Source organism: Sebastes umbrosus, chromosome 19 (genome assembly GCF_015220745.1).
Source record: "Sebastes umbrosus isolate fSebUmb1 chromosome 19, fSebUmb1.pri, whole genome shotgun sequence".
NCBI classification, from domain to species: Eukaryota; Metazoa; Chordata; class Actinopteri; order Perciformes; family Sebastidae; genus Sebastes; species Sebastes umbrosus.
In genome coordinates this window covers 20,691,977-20,708,024 of record NC_051287.1, presented here as the reverse complement: position 1 = coordinate 20,708,024, position 16,048 = coordinate 20,691,977, and the positions used below count along the sequence as shown (strand labels likewise).

Genomic DNA, 16,048 nt, shown 5'->3' with positions numbered 1-16,048 from the left:
GTGAAACTGCGGTAACACGAGCGGCAGAGTGGTCGTGTAAAGAAGGAAAACTTCCAAAAACGTCGTAAGACTCGCTGCCTGACGACTTATCCTAAACTCAACCATCTCGCGAGAGTTTTGCCAATTGTGAGTTACGGCCTCACAGAGTGCAAAACTGTGGTACCGCCAGCAGCTGTCTGACTTGCTCCTAAAGTAGTGTTATTATGGTAAGGATGCTCCTCTGAGCAGGCGTACGGCGTTGCCACGGTTTTGCACTCGGCGGCTCACGTTACCGCAGTCTTGGAAAGGGAGGAGTGAGCGGAGGGGTACTCAGTTGGTTGCAATTTGCAACCACACTGCTAGATGCTGCCAAATCCTACGCACTGTACCTTTAAAAGAACTACTCCCAAGAAAAAGATTTAGCTACATCATCTTTAATTGGAATTAATGATTTGGTAGTTTACCAGCTGAACACATTCTGTATTTTTGCCTATACTTGGTGCCAACGCCTTCCTAGGAAATTCCCTGAAAATGATTAGACTTGAAATAAGGGTTTACCAAAGTTTTTCTTGCTTCAAACAGATAGCATTGTTCTGAGTTATTCTGTTAAACTTTGTGCTGCAAATGTTCAACATAACAGCTTGAGTGGAAAAACAGTGCAACCTTTCAACACAAGTCTGCTCTGTTTCTATCATGTCAAAGGTGTTTCGTGTCTCTAAACAGTCACAATAAAACTCTGTGGACTAAGTCAGTTCCCTTATTCATGACAGGCTTTATAAAAGGCCTTTCTTCTACTCTGGACTGGATTTCATATTCACTTCCCTTCCAGTGAAAACAAAACAGACGTCTGACTGCTTATTAGGGCTTTTTTTTTTCTCCACGTTGTTGAGCTTCGTGCGACTGAAACAGACACCGGTGATATCAACAGAGCTGAGACAAATGTAAACCTGGAAGATGCAGGACTCCATCTCATGCTCCTGATGTCCATATAAAGCTACACTTGTCTTGACCGATCACAAACACAGCGGAGTTGCCAAAAATGCATTCGCAGACATACACAATCACTCATACGCAGTCACACTCTCTCTCCCTAAAGAGGTCACACACACACACATACCGTGTGAGTTTAATTGCTTGAGCAGAATGCCCCTTTTTCTGACTGTTACGGGTGTTTGTTGTCTGCACAGGAAACATTAACCTCTTCCTGCATTAGCATGGAGACTCTTAACAAGCTGCTCTTTTTTGTCCCAGCAGGCCTTGCTGCTGTTAGTCATCAGTGTCAGAGGCTGAGGTTGAAGTTAAGGCCAGACTGTCAATCAGAGGCTCCGTCTGCAGAGAGATATGTTAAAAGAGAACACATGTTGCAGATGATGATGTTTGAGGGTTGATGTTTTTAGAGTTATGTTTGTGTTGGCCTTGCACATGCAGTTAGCCACACCGGAGAGTGGAGGAGAGTGGAGGAGAGGGTCCCTGCCCCCACAGCATATTATAAACTCCTACCTAACAAGAACAATCTGTGTGCAGGCCGGAGAGCCCAGACGCTCTCTGGGAAGCTGGAGGGGGAGGAGAACAGTGGAGAGGCAGAAGGAGGGATTTGTCCTCATAGTTAATGACATCTTTTTTTTTTCTCCTTTTGCACTATCCAGACAAACCTCCAGCCTGAAATGTGAAACTGCAGAAGTGGCGTGCCTCGCCGAGCATTTGCAACTCTCTGCTGTACTCTCACTCTCTCTCTTAGTTCACTTTTTCCAGACTGGTTTCACACACCCTCCATCAGAGGCGATTCCAACAGAGACACTTCTTCTGCCGGCAGTGGATGGTGAGGAAAATGTTTTGACGTTTCATTGTTTTTTCTTTGAATTTCTTGATGTTAGTTCACATGTCAGTTTTGAAGTGGATGATGTGACAGCATCATGATACCTTCAGAGCAGCATCAAGCATCAGGAAGTAAGAGCATGACCACTAAAAAGTCAGTTAAAGTGAAGGACTGAAGACAGAATCTAGGTCATAGTACTTTTTTTTTTTGTTATTTAAAAAAAATCTGCCGAGTGAAGATTAGTTCCATGTGTGCACATGACCGCCTTATGTGCGTATGTTTATGCATCTGGTCGCACAGGCATGTGTGGCCGTGTATATTTGGTCTGGGGTGAGTGTGTGTGGTTAATTCTGGAAAAAACAAAAAAAAAGACATCTCACCCCCCTTTTTCCAGATGAGAGCAGAAGCTCATGTGGCTCAGCTTGCACACAGATGGAGCAGACTAAGGATAAAAGTGTAGGAGCTGCTGCTGCAAGTTGACACACAGACCGAGTAGAGAGCTGAATAAATAAATAAATAAAGCAGTGTTTAAAGGGTCAGATCACCCACATTTATTAAAAAAAAAAAAAAAAAAACATTTTCTCTTGTATATAGTCATGCATATACTTTTAGTTTTATTTGCCTTTTTTTTTTATATCTGTTAGCCAATAGAGTGCAGGGATGACGTATTTTTGTAGGCCAACCAGGAAGTTAGCATTGGTTTTGGATTATTGCAGAAAATAAGCTCTGTGGCAAACAAACGTTTATGATACTTTCACGTTTTGTTCAGCAAGATAATCTTCACAAATGGCACTGACATTTCAGTTTCCTGTTCTTTACAGATCCTGAGGGGAAACCATGCTACCGATGGCCCTTCATCTGATTGGTCTGTGTGTGGTGTTCTGCATCGGCAGCAGCTCGGCCACACCTCGACCTTTTTACGGTCTTCTAGAAGGAAGTACAGACGAGGAAGAGCTCACTATCTTGACTTCCTCTCTGCCCACCAGCAACATTTCCACTGAGTACCAAACCACACCTGCTGGCCCCACCCACGTGGAAACTGACTTCCTGAATCGAGTCGTAGACTTTCTGGAGGAGAACATGCTCCTCATCCTTGTCGCGGGCTCTTTCGTCCTCCTCGTCTTCCTCATTATCTGTGGGGCGATCGTAATGAGCCGCAGGCGCAAAGTCAACGCCTACTACCCTTCCTCCTTCCCTTCAAAAATGTACGTGGACGACAGGGACAAAACGGGAGGTGCTAAACTCTTTAATGAAGTGCCGGAAAAGGCCGTTCCTGAGCAAGAAAGTGAGCCAGTGGACTCTCACAAGCAGCTCCAGGCAGACATCATGAGGGCTGCCAAGAGGCTGCGCACACCAAATAAAAGTGTTGATGCTGCAGAGGGAAGTGATCCCAGTAAGAAAGTAGCAGACCACAGTCCTGAGGACAGCTCTCAGCCAGATGGCAGCATCCTGGACCAGCAGCTCCCGACTCTCCCTGAGGAAAAGGAGCTGGGTGAGCTTTCTGACAGTGAAGCAGCTGCAACAGCAGCAGCAGGAAGCCCTGAGCTTAATCCTCCAGAGCAGCTTCATCCAGAGGAAGATGAGTCACAAGAGCTTCCAACTGGCAGGAGTCTGAGGCCCTCCTCTCTGCATATTCACAATGACTCTGCCACACTTCAGCTGATCGCAGGAGAGAAAACTGCTTTCTAACCATTCTGAACACTGTGACCTGAATGTATTATTTTATTTGTCCAGTGAATTTACGAAAAGGTATCAAGGGAATTGCAGAAAGGTTGCTAAACTCCAATCACAGGTTGTTTTTATTTGCAATGCTGTATTTTTTTCATTCAGTGTAGGGTAGATGCATGCAGCAGCCTGTTGCTTTGCTTTGACTGGATACATCTTTATACCAGATTATAGACATGTCTTATGGAGTAACGTCATTAACATCTGGTACAAAGCATATTTCTTTTTATGGGATGTTTTGTGTTGTTTAAAGGGTACAGTGTGGTAACGCCGTTCGCATCGCTCAGAGGCCATCCTCACCATAATAACACTACTTTAGAAGCAAAGGAAATCAGACTGTGGCAGACGGTACCACACTTCTACACCCTGCGGCTCACGTTACCACTAGGGATGCTAATTTTTTTTCTAACCAGTGCTGTGGTTTTAGTGCCTTACAAGCTGCACTACTGCAATGATAGGCCGATGCACAAACAGGTTATATCCGTCATTTATCACCAGCTGCAGTGTATGTGCAAAACAGACAACTGAGTCCCCAGTTCACCCATCAGGGAGAGTTACTGTAGCAGCCAAGATGCTGCATGCATGTTTAGCTGCGAGGTCGTGGCGGTGTCTTCCTGGCGTAATCTGTCAGCCGGGCGTAACACTAGCGAGTGTCCGACAGGCCGTGTGTGTGTGTGTTGCGTTCGCACCTGTAGCGTTGCTGATGGCTTCATGCTCGCCGTTGTCACACACTCTATGTCAGCGCGGCGTAACGTCAGCGAATGTCCGACAGACCGTGTGTGTGGGGTTGTTGGTGGCGTTACAGCTGTGAATGTAGCAGTGCAGTGTGTACAGTTTATTTCTTTTAACCGTTTAACCGATAGCATTAATCTGTAAAAATTCTTAATGATGGTTAACGGTTCATTATTAACATCCCTAGTTAGCGCCGTTTCACAAGCGTGTCGGAGAACTGCGTTGGTCTTCAGGTAACGTAAACATGCAAAAGCCTCTCTCTAGTCTTGTCCATTCTGGGCTACTGTAGAATCATGGCAGACTCCGTGAAGAGGACCTGCTCCCTATGTAGATATGAAGGGCTCATTCTAAACTAACAAAAAAACAACGATTCTTAGGTTCTGGTGATTATTCACTAATGAAAACATAGTTAGGAATATTATATTTCTAATCGATCCCTTGAAATGTTACACACTGTTCCTTTAAGAACGCACTCAGTATGTGTAATTCGTTAAAATATTCTGCACATAAGCCACTTCAGTAAACATTATGTGTTATGTTCCTAAATACTTTGTAATTCTGTGCAAAACGCTAAGTGTTGACAATGTTTTACAGATCGGTATTTGCATGTTCAAGATTATTCACATATAGAAAACCACTGCTTGGGAATAGTTTTGGTTTCAGGATACTTTTATTGCAACTATTCAAGGAAGCATTGCTTAATAATCATAAATTACACTTAAAGCCAAATGGACCCTTTCATTGTTTCAAGCCACTTTGCATAACAAAAGGGTCAGTGTTTAGGGTGCAGATAGGATACAGCTCTTAGCCTTTAATCATTGTCTCCATCACACCGTTCAAACTAAACACTCCCCCTGCACAAAATCCTAAAATCTCAAATATAAGGCCCACCTTTGTACCACAAAGCCCAGACAGTGCTTACATTGTGCGTTTACGTGACAGGCTAAAAGATACAGAGGACCGCAGACTAATACGGAATGCCTGGTGTGACACTGCTACGGAGGGTTGACGACGGTGACATCAATCATCAATACTGCAGGACAAAGTGAGGATGCTGGACTACTTCTCATCTTGACAGCAGGAAGCAACAGTGGCGCCCCGGCTCAGAGTGAGTGCGCTCCGTTTTACAAGCTGGCCCGGACTGCCTCCTGCTGGTCGTCCTGCTGCTTGAGGCGATAGTCAGCCAGGGCAGCCTTGATGGCATCCTCCGCAAGCACTGATGAGAAACAATTCGATATATTAAATATACATACAGTATGTGGAGCAGTGTGGAAAGGAAGAGCATCACTGAAAACTTACTGGAGCAGTGAAGTTTAACTGGTGGAAGACTGAGCTCTTTGGCAATGTCAGTGTTCCTGATTGTCAAAGCTTCGTCCACCTGGAAAGAAAAGCACATAGTTCCAGTCACCACAAAAACCTTTCCTAGTTAATGATAAGACATGAGCAGAATAAATAAGAATATGAGAAGCAATACATGACGCACTCAGAGAAAGAAATGTCTGTAATGTGTTCACTCACAGATTTGCCCTTCACCCACTCGGTGACCAGAGAGCTGGAGGCAATAGCAGAACCACAGCCAAAGGTTTTGAACCTGGCATCCACAATCTTCCCCATGTCATCAACCTCAATCTGTCAAAAATGAGAGGTTTTAGGGTTATACTCAAATACCAAAGGGGAATTAACTCCAATTCTTAAAATCTATAACCACTTGAAACTGCAAAAATAACCAGAGAAATGCTTCATGGCAATGTTAAACTATAAGTAACAGACAGTGGTAATATCATTCAGTTTTAATGGCTCTGTGTGTATAAGAAAGGGTGTAATCCATCCATGCTTTAGTGACAACAACATATACCTGGAGCTTCATCACATCTCCACAGGCTGGAGCGCCCACCAATCCAGTCCCAACATTCTTGGAGCGTTTGTCCAACGTGCCCACATTTCTCGGGTTCTCATAATGATCCACCACCTTCAGAGAGAAAAGAAAGGAAACACTGTGTTAGGAAGAAAACAATGCGTCAAAGAAGTGGGTTTTAACAAGTTGTCGCTGAAATAAATGTGATGAGGTAGAACAGTAGCATCCCGGGAGGATTTTTGTATTCAGCTAGAATCAGAAAAAGAGTCAATAAGTCTTGAGCATCACCGTTACACAACAAGTTTTCAGCATGACGTAAGAAGCATTGAAATAAACAGATTAGGACAGGATATCATTGTCAACTAAATCAACTCCTGCATCCTGCCCCCTCCCCCATAGTTTCTGCCGAGTCACTCTGACTTAAACAATATGAAGTGGCTGAGCTTGTGTCACAAAATATCCTATAAAGACTACATTTAATACACTAATTTGGAATTGTTTGTTTTGCTCTCTGTTAGTTATCCACATATGTATAATCTTTCAGCTTTTTTAAACAAGTTTTATGGTGTGGAATACAATTAGCTAAAAGAAATATCTGTATCTTACAGCTTTTTAAGGACATTTTGCTGTACATATCCAAGCCTAACTGTTTTGCCAGATTTAAAGGCAGGTAGGCCTACTACGTCACAGCCCAAAAAAAAAAAACTACAATAAGAAAGTATACTGTTTTAAATCATTCAAACATTAAGAGAGAACCATCTCTGTTTTTACCAGACCTGCATAAACTAACTTAATTTTAATATTATCATTGACCCTATGTCTCCATGTTGCATCAGACGTCACATCACACAATGAAACTCAAACTCCGCATGTGAATAAGGATGTTGTGTTAAAGATGTTGTATCCTCAAGAAGATACAATTCTATTACAGGTATATAACAGAACATTTACAGGTTTCTAGCACACTGTTAAAAGCTTATTAATCGGATGGGATTCAAGTGTTTAAGCTGTGGCCACCTGAGAGGCAGATTAGTGACGTCTCGCAAGCTGGCATGAAACAAATAATGTTCCAACTTTCTACAAAAGAAAGATGAATGTTGAAATAAATATGTTTGATGTAATGCCATATTTTAAATCAGGATAAGATTGAGATTATTTTTTTTTGGAAAATTCCATATTGAGTCAAGTAAAATGGTTAACCATCATACCTCAACGTTAAAAACAAAAAGCCATTAAGACCTTTAAATTATTACATGTGATGTATATAACATAAACTCTGGCATTATGAAATGTTTAAGTAATTATTTAAGTTTTGTCTTTTTCTCAGTTGTCTATGTATCTGTTTCTACCGCTTGAGCATGTGTTCAATAAAGAAAGCATAAAAAAAAAGAAACAAATAATGTTCCAACTTTCTACAAAAGAAACTTTAAGATGAATGTTGAAATAAATATGTTTGATTTAATGCTATATTTTAAATCAGGATAAGATTGAGATTTTTTTGGGGGAAATTCCATATTCATTCAATTAAATTGGTCACCATCATAATACCCAATGTTAAAAACAAAAAAGTAAATTATTTTATATTATATTATTATTATTATATTATTATTATAATTAAATTACTACATGTGATATATATATATATATATATATAAAAACTCTGGCATTATGAAATGTTTATGTAATTATTTTAGTTTTTTCTCAGTTGTCTATGTATCTGTTTGTACCACTGTAAATGAGCATGTGTTCATAAAGAAAGCATAAAAAATAAAAAAAATAATGTTATCTAATGTTAGTTAGTGACAGCAGACTGTTGTAACCTATATTGTATTTATACATCCAACTATATAGAAAACTAGCTGATTACCTGATCCATGTAACCACTCTTACCTACTCATGATGACACACTTGCATGTGATGATTGTTATGATTGTTATGATCTAACTACTCAAAGCTGATGGTAATATTTGTAAACAATAGACATAACAGCAGCTAGCACACAGTGATCCAGCCTCCTTTTAGTGAAGCTATAACAGACTAGGTGTTTTACCTTCTGGTGGTAGCAGCACTGGCTGATGAACTCCGGAGCAGCGAGCCTCCTGGTGAGGAAAGTCAGAGGACTGAGACACTTGTTCGCCACAGTGCCGGCCATGTTGACAGATAGTGAAGGAGAATGTCGCAGTTAGAAAGAGGAGAGCTTTTATACACTACGTCAGTGTTAGGGGCGGGGCCAAACTCATCACATCTGCGCATGTGCAGTTTATGTAAAACATCTTTTTATAATAAGACTGATTTTATAACATATTTGACTACGATTGAAAACTTAAAAACTCAAAAATTTTGAATGGGCAAAGACTATTATTTATTTATTATTTAGACATTTCAAATTTATTCCAAATGTTTAAAGGATCCCAGTTTTTTTTTCTTTTTATTCATCTTTTCCTTTCCTTACATTTTATTTGTTGTATAATTTATTTTATTTTTTTTTTATTTTTTTTACTGTGAAATATATCTACTGATTTTTTTTGTAATAAAAAATCTGAACATGTTTATGTTACTACTGTACTACTACTACTACTTTCTAAAAAAAAAAAATTGCCTGCGCAATATTTTTATAGTATGCAACCTCTACTGCTCCCATATATCTCCATATATATATATCAATATATATATATATATATATATATAAAAAATAACAAAATAAAAATAATAATGTATTTACAAATAATATACAGTATAATAATAAAGGAAGTACTTGGTATATGGTAACTATAGAAGCAAAATATATATATACATATATATATATAAATAAAGGAAGTAACTATAGAAGCAAAAAATAAAAAAATACATATATATATAATTTGCTTCTTGCAAATTTTGCTTCCTGCAAAATATATATATATATATATTGCTTCTATAGTTACCATATACCAAGTACTTCCTTTATTATTATACTGTATATTATTTGTAAATACACTATTATTTTTATTTTTATTTTATTTTATTTTTTTTGCTACTTAACTTACTGTTTTCCTGATGGAGCTTCCCAGCAAAAAGTATTTCACACGATTGTACTCGTATAAACGGTGTGACAATAAACATCTTGAATCTTGAATCTTGAATCTAAATACGGTGGAGAGAAAAACAACAACAACAACATCTTTTTATAATATAGTACATCCATGGTGAACATTCATTAACCCACTTCTAAAAAATGAAAAATATATATAGCTCCCTCCCTTCCCACAGAGGGCTCTCTTTTCCTTGGCTGGTTTTGGTTTTGTTTGATGCAAACATTTTTTTCACACACCCACACATGCCTACATCACTGATTACTGACTTTCCACGTTTATTTAGTTATTTACTGTTAGTTGGTTAAATAAATGCCTTTTACTATTTTAAAACTCGTCTGGTCTCCCATTTTTGTTGGAGCCTTTGAGCCGGGATGTAACAAATGGGGGCTCTTCCTACCTTGTTTGACCCAGTTTTGATTAGTGCAGTGTAGTTGGTTCTGCTGGTTGTTAATGATTGATTGGTGGAGACTGGTTTCATGAACGAGATCAGTTGTATTTGGTAAATTGAGTTGTGCAATCTATTTGTTTGGGAGACATGGACTAGTATGGTAAGTAGGCTGTTCTGCTGTTTTTAGTGAATATAAGCAGATGTATTGGATACCAAGTTGTTGATTTGTTCTGGTGTGTTCATGTTGTTGAGTTGTGCATGCTGGTGATTTTGTGGCACAGAGTTCTGTTTGACCTGCAGCCAGTTTTAACACAGGTTGGCAGGCGTGAGCTATCAGCAGTGATTGCAGGGTCCTCTAGTGAGTAACTTTTGACCTTTGGCGAGTTTCCCTGGGTAGGCATAGCAACGTGGTCCATGTGGGCTTGTTTCTTTGTTTTTTTAGTTTGTTATTTTTGTGTGGTGTGTGGTCAGAGCAGTTGACTCCAGAGACAGACATCCAGAGCTGTTAGGTGGCTAACCAGCTTGCTGGGGACCGAACCGAGGCTACTGGTTTAACTAATCTGCATGAAGACTAGGGTTCAGTGAGGTAGATTAGTTTGGGATAGGTAGTTTAAGTAGGAGGAGACTTCCACATTAGTTTGGAAGACATTCTCTCTTTTGTGCACTATTTGATGGTGTGATGGCTCGGGTAGTTGGACCCAGTTATGAGAGTTCTGCACAGCCTGGAGGGTTTCTGGGTAGTTGGACCCAGTTACACTCGGACTGACGACCCCTCCACTCCACTAGGTGTCCCGGTGTCCTTTTGCTGGTTCCTCTTTGTCTTGCAGGGTGGAGGGTGGAAGCTCCCTCCCTTCTCACAGAAGGATCTCTTCCTTGGCTGGCACAAGGTCTATGGAAAGGAGGCTGGGTCACGCGTCATCAACACGTCATATCTTTGGGGGTACAACACATGAGCAGAACAATCTGGCCTTCACTCGCCGAAATTGAGCCAATCGCAACGCACGACCGCAGCTTCAGTCACACTGCGCATGCGTTATACCCCATACCCCAAGACCCATGTCCGCCCGTGACCCAGCCTCCTTTCAATAAGCCTTGGGCTTTTGGTTTTGTTTGCTGCAGACATTTTCGCACACCCACACATGCCTACTGATTACTGACTTTCCACATTTATTTAGATATTTATTGTTAGTTGGTTAAATAAATGCCTTTTACTATTTTAAAACTCGTCTGGTCTGTCATATTGGTAGCAGCCTTTGAGCTGGGATGTAACAGCGGTATAGCTACGGTGGAAATATTTACTGTAGGTAGGCGGCTACATTCAAATTAGTACAAAGTACAGTAGTTGATCAAATCTACTGTAGCCTATGTTACTTTGCACTACTGTGGCTTAAAAGACTTGACGGCAGAAGGCATCAGTAATATAACACAATAATATCAGGGTATAAAAGAGGTCATTCTGCTTTTAGGCTACTTTTATTTTTGATAGGCTACCAAAGCCTAAGTATATTTCAGCGCTAATTATTCTGTACTTTTATGTAAAGGAACAGTGTGTAACATTTCAGTGGATCTATTAGCAGAAATATTCATAACTATGTTTTTGTTAGTGTACCTGAAACTAAGAATCGTTGCTTTTCGTTAGCTTAGAATGAGCCCTTCATATCTACATAGGGAGCAGGTCCTCTTCACGGAGTCCACCATGTTGCTCCTCCATGTTGCTACAGTAGCCCAGAACGGACAAACCAAATACTGTCTCTAGAGAGACTTTCGTGTTTTTACGTTAGCCTACCTGAAGGCCACTGTAGTTCTCCAACCATTACCACAGTTTTGTACATGGGCAGTCTTGAAAGGGAGGAGTGAGCAGAGGGGTACTCAGTTGGTTGCAATTTGCAACCACACCACTAGATGCTACTAAACCCACAATGTATCTTTAAAGTAAAACTGAGAATGCAGGACTTTTACTTGCAATTTAGTGTTTTGTAGGCTACATTATGGTATTTGTACTTGAGTAAAGGATCTGAATACTTCTCCCACTGCTGCTAAAAAGCCCTATGAAACAAATAGAAGTCAGGATGGGGTCTTTAAAGGGGTAAAATTGACTGTTTTTATGAAAGCAGAATCTACAGATTTGTTGGTCAGTTGGCTTGTGCTTGAAAAATAATGTACTCAGCTTTTTTTCTGTTACATAACTGCGTCATATGATTTTTAGGGAACTGCTCTTACTTACAACAGCACTGCCAATGTAGAACGTGACATGAAAAGTTGAATTGAAGATTGAAGACAAAAACTTCCTCTTCCTGCCATTTGTTGTACTGGCTTTCTTAAACATCTAAAAGACTCTATATCTGCTGTTAATATGCTGTTATTAAAGACATAAGAGGTCCAGTGCTACTATTAGTAGTGATAAATATAATCCTAATGCTCTTTATCTTCACAAATTATCAATTTGTTTTAAAAAGAAAGCAGGGCACAGATGTGTGCTATATTTTATGGGTGTGCGTACCACAAACATTTGTGGTTGACTTTTAATTCTGATTTATTAGTATGGGTATTTTGGATGGAGTGTATGATGTTTTTTATATTTGACATTTTATCTTTCTTACTGCAGAGCTATAGTCAAAAATCAACTAATTCCCTTTGAGTTACAATAAACACTGCAACAGGAAATCACCCTTGACCTAACTTTTTGCAAACTCTGCCCTTCTGGCTAAATGGTGTAGGCCGATAGGCACACCCTTATGGGAATGTCAGCTTGTGGTTTTGTCTGTTCATGTGGTTGTGTAAAGGGGATCTCCATTGTGATTTTGCAACACTTTACTGAAAAGCTGTTGTAAGACTTGAAATATTTATTATATATATATATATATAGTGTTTATTTTCAGTTATTTGGACCTCTGTGACCAAGTGAACCCACTTAAACAGCTGACACTGGTCTCACCCACAAACGTATGTGTAAACGTAGATGTGTTTACGGTAAGTGAGAGGAGGACAGACTCTCATTTGTTCCATACCATATCAACTGTGATTCCTCTTTCGTCATTATCACTGCCCAGGAAACAGAAGTGAGAAGTTGCATCCAGCAGCAAGGGAATACAGCACTTTAAAGTGATTTGCTTCTACGACGAGACATAACGTGAGTACTTGAGTACATTTTATATAATAAACTAAAATAGATTTTCTTGATAAAAATTGTGAACTGTTCATAGAATCATCTATTTGTATATGTATGTATATAAATAAAGACACTGTGCTACATATTTCAGGAAAAGGAACCAGCATGGCGGTGGATTATGTGGATTATGGCGATTACACTGCAGACAATGAAACCGAGAACAACACCACCACTACAACAACTGGACAGATTTTCAATAGTCCTCAGTCTTCTTTGACTCATGTTCTAGTGGCGGTCAACATCATCATATCTGTTATTGGCCTTGGAGGAAATTCATTGGTGATATGGATTTGTGGATGGAAAATGAAAAGAACGGTCTACACCACCTGGTACATCAGTCTGGCCATTTCAGACTTTTTGTTCTGTGCCTTTTTGCCCCTGGAGGTTTTCTACGTGATCACCTCACACTGGCCTTTCGGACTGGTCTTGTGCAAGCTCGCCTCCTCCGCCCTGTTTCTCAACATGTACAGCTCTGTGTTTCTGTTGGTCCTGATCAGCGCTGACCGCTGTTTAATGACTTCATTCCCAGTGTGGTCACACAACCACCGGACAGTGCGGAAAGCATTTGGAGTTGTCGTCCTCATGTGGGTCCTCTCTGCACTCCTAACGTTGCCCTCACTGATCTTCAGACAAACCACGGTCCACGGCTCAGTCACTCAGTGCCACAACGGTTACATGGGATCCTCCAGACACCAGACGGTGGTGCTGACTCGGTTCATCTGCGGGTTCCTGATTCCTTTCCTCATGATTGTGTTCTGCAGCTCGGTGCTCACTGTGAAGCTGAGAAGTATGACCATCAGGTCAACAAAGCCTTACAAAGTCATGGCGGCACTCATCTTGTCATTTTTCTTCTGCTGGGTCCCCTATCATACCTTTGTTCTTTTAGAGTCAGACCTGAAGAACCACAACCACAGCGTAGACGTACTTCAAACTGGCCTGAAGGTGGGGGCCACCCTGGCTGCAGCAAACAGTTTCATATCCCCACTTCTCTACGTGTTCATTGGTAACGACTTTAAACGAATCCTAAAGCGGTCTTTCACATCAGGGATAGAGGAGGCAATGGCGGAGGATTTCCGTACAGGTGGTCTCAATCACTCAAAGTCTAAGTCAATGGAAGTTATCTAAAATCAAGTTGAAACCTTTGTCATCAATGACAAGGAGTATTTCACAGTACAGAACATGATTATAGAGCTGGGTGATATTGACAAAATCATATGTCATAGGCATGTTTTACCCGTGTATACTGTATATACATAGACGTATCAATGATTTATTTATAATGATGATAAAACTTCATTGATGTTTACACAATATCCAATTTGCATGACACAATGATCACATTTGGTCATTTGGATTGTGTTGGACAGCTATGGATTAGCCACTGACATTAATTATTGTGTCTTTCATCTTAAAAAGAAAATTGTATATTATTTTTAATTTTTAAATTGTTTTTATGAGTGTGAATGAATAGCTTGTGTGTTGTTATGTTAGCAAACCAGTTTGCTTCAAAATGCCCCTTGTTGGATGAATAAAGTATTTTGAATGAAATTATATTAAATTCAGCATTTTACAAAATATAATTTGGTTGAGCTGACTGTAAACTAAAACATCATTGAAATAACCATGTGGTCATCAAAACATATATGTGTAAAGTAAATTTAATCCTCTGAAAAAAAGAGAAAAAGGGAACAAAAAGAAAAGAAAAAAAACACTTGAAAAAACAAATACCTTTGTTCTCAATCTTGTAATTAGTAATTGATGCATATTTGCATTTTCAAAGTTTGTGACCCGGCAGCCATGTTGAGATAAATTGAGGAAATATCAAGCACCGCCCACCAGCCGGAACACAGCCAATAGGAACGCTCTCTCTCTCTGAAATGACTTGTGATTGGCCAAAGTCTGGATTTTTTAAAGCCTGAAAACAGAGCCATGAGGAGGTGCAGAAATCTAGTTTTCTCCCTGAACACTTGAATTACAATATGATGAAATGTTATTATTTAAATTTTGCCCAATGATGCCAAAAACATTCTGCCTACTGCAGGTTTAATGTAGCTCTACTACTAGCAAGCAGTAGGCTACTGTTGCATATTATTGTTGTTTTTGTTTTATTTCCAGTTAATAAAGTATATCAAACATGCTCTTGTTAATATTTCTTGATTCAAAATGGAAAAATGTGAAAGAAGTAGCTCATAGTTTTAGATTTACAACATTAATAAATACTGACGTTTGATTGGAGGAGCCTCTTGTTGTGGGCACCTGATAGGCCTGACTGAGGGCATTACAACTCAGCTAACTCGTAGCCACGCCCCCTAACCCCCTCCAGGATCTAGTGATGGGAATTATGTCTCTTTTTAGTGAGCCAGATCATTTGGCTCAGCTCACCAACAAGAGCTGGCTCTTTCGGCTCCCAAACGGTTCTTCATTTTACCACTTCTGCCTTTTATGATTCAGCCAAATTTAGCGCTGTTTTCACCTATGATTAGTATGTGTGCACATATATCACTTAAATTATTAAATATAATTATACTAAACCCTATAATTTCCAAAATACCATAATTTTACACGCTGCTTCGTTTACGACTGTCACTCGTCTTTTCTGCTATTTGCGCACCGCACTCCTCTCTCTCTTTCTCTCCTCCTCTTCCTCCTGCTCTGTACCTGTAGACCGTCAGTGCGCCGCCCACCAACGCCCCTCCCTGCTTGATGGTATGATCCTTGTCTGTCATCACCTGATTGGTCTCAAGGACGTCATTAACACAACATTCAGTCACAGTATGTGCATGGAGTGCCCGTGGTGCGGAGAAGATCGTCCTATCATTCTGCCTTGAATTAATAAACGGAAAAAAACGTCTCTCGGATGGGAGCCGGCTCTTATGGTACGTGTCCACAGGCTCTGTCCTTTCCACGCTCCTCATTCATTGTCTATGTAAGCAACCGCGCATTGCATTCTGGTAGTGTGGCGGCGCGATTCGAGAGACAGAGCGTAACAACGACGCAACTCGCCACCTCTCGAAACTACCGAGAATCTTTTAAACTAAGCCTTGTCGATCCAAAATAAAGACAGATTCAGCAACTGCATGGCTTATTTCTCGCCTCAAATGTTTTCAGAAACACATTTCGGTGAACTATTTTCGTGAAATAAGAGAAGAAAGTTTCCAAACGAGCCTCCATACTGTTTCCGGTTTGAAAGCTGGGAGCAGCAGCCCATGGAGGGAAAGCCTTCGTCCAATCAGGTGGGGACAGCATGTGTCTTGTGACAGCCCACCAAGCGTCCAATGTTGGGAAGCGTCGCGTCCCCTCGCGATAAAAA

The 16,048-nt window shown here is 40.3% G+C and overlaps 3 protein-coding genes across 3 annotated transcripts; 2 read left to right on the top strand and 1 right to left on the bottom strand.

The window, feature by feature from the left end:
- The first annotated feature begins 228 nt into the window (after positions 1–228).
- On the top strand, positions 229–4,544 carry tmem119b (transmembrane protein 119b). Its single transcript, XM_037751874.1, has 2 exons — positions 229–1,798; positions 2,617–4,544. The coding sequence occupies exon 2, from the start codon at positions 2,633–2,635 to the stop codon at positions 3,482–3,484; it is 852 nt and encodes a 283-aa protein (XP_037607802.1). The 5' UTR covers positions 229–1,798; positions 2,617–2,632; the 3' UTR covers positions 3,485–4,544.
- A 356-nt stretch (positions 4,545–4,900) lies between these two features.
- LOC119478485 (iron-sulfur cluster assembly scaffold protein IscU-like) lies at positions 4,901–8,312 on the bottom strand. The gene is made up of 5 exons (XM_037753270.1): positions 8,158–8,312; positions 6,108–6,221; positions 5,771–5,881; positions 5,552–5,630; positions 4,901–5,468 (listed from the first exon to the last, which is right to left on the bottom strand). Exons 1-5 carry the CDS (start codon positions 8,257–8,259, stop codon positions 5,377–5,379), a joined length of 498 nt encoding a protein of 165 aa, XP_037609198.1. The 5' UTR covers positions 8,260–8,312; the 3' UTR covers positions 4,901–5,376.
- A 1,340-nt stretch (positions 8,313–9,652) lies between these two features.
- On the top strand, positions 9,653–14,289 carry LOC119478484 (chemokine-like receptor 1). Its single transcript, XM_037753268.1, has 3 exons — positions 9,653–9,729; positions 12,620–12,699; positions 12,830–14,289. Exon 3 carries the CDS (start codon positions 12,844–12,846, stop codon positions 13,861–13,863), a length of 1,020 nt encoding a protein of 339 aa, XP_037609196.1. The 5' UTR covers positions 9,653–9,729; positions 12,620–12,699; positions 12,830–12,843; the 3' UTR covers positions 13,864–14,289.
- Positions 14,290–16,048: the final 1,759 nt, after the last annotated feature.

Bases quoted from the DNA above. Each gene is read 5' to 3' on its own strand.
- tmem119b (XM_037751874.1), top strand. From the start codon at position 2,633: ATGCTACCGATGGCCCTTCATCTGATTGGTCTGTGTGTGGTGTTCTGC.
- LOC119478485 (XM_037753270.1), bottom strand. From the start codon at position 8,259: ATGGCCGGCACTGTGGCGAACAAGTGTCTCAGTCCTCTGACTTTCCTC. The intron at 6,222-8,157 runs GTAAAACACCTA...TTCTCTCTGAAG, and splicing joins AGTGCTGCTACCACCAGAAG to GTGGTGGATCATTATGAGAA. The intron at 5,469-5,551 runs GTAAGTTTTCAG...GTTTCTCATCAG, and splicing joins AGTTAAACTTCACTGCTCCA to TGCTTGCGGAGGATGCCATC.
- LOC119478484 (XM_037753268.1), top strand. From the start codon at position 12,844: ATGGCGGTGGATTATGTGGATTATGGCGATTACACTGCAGACAATGAA.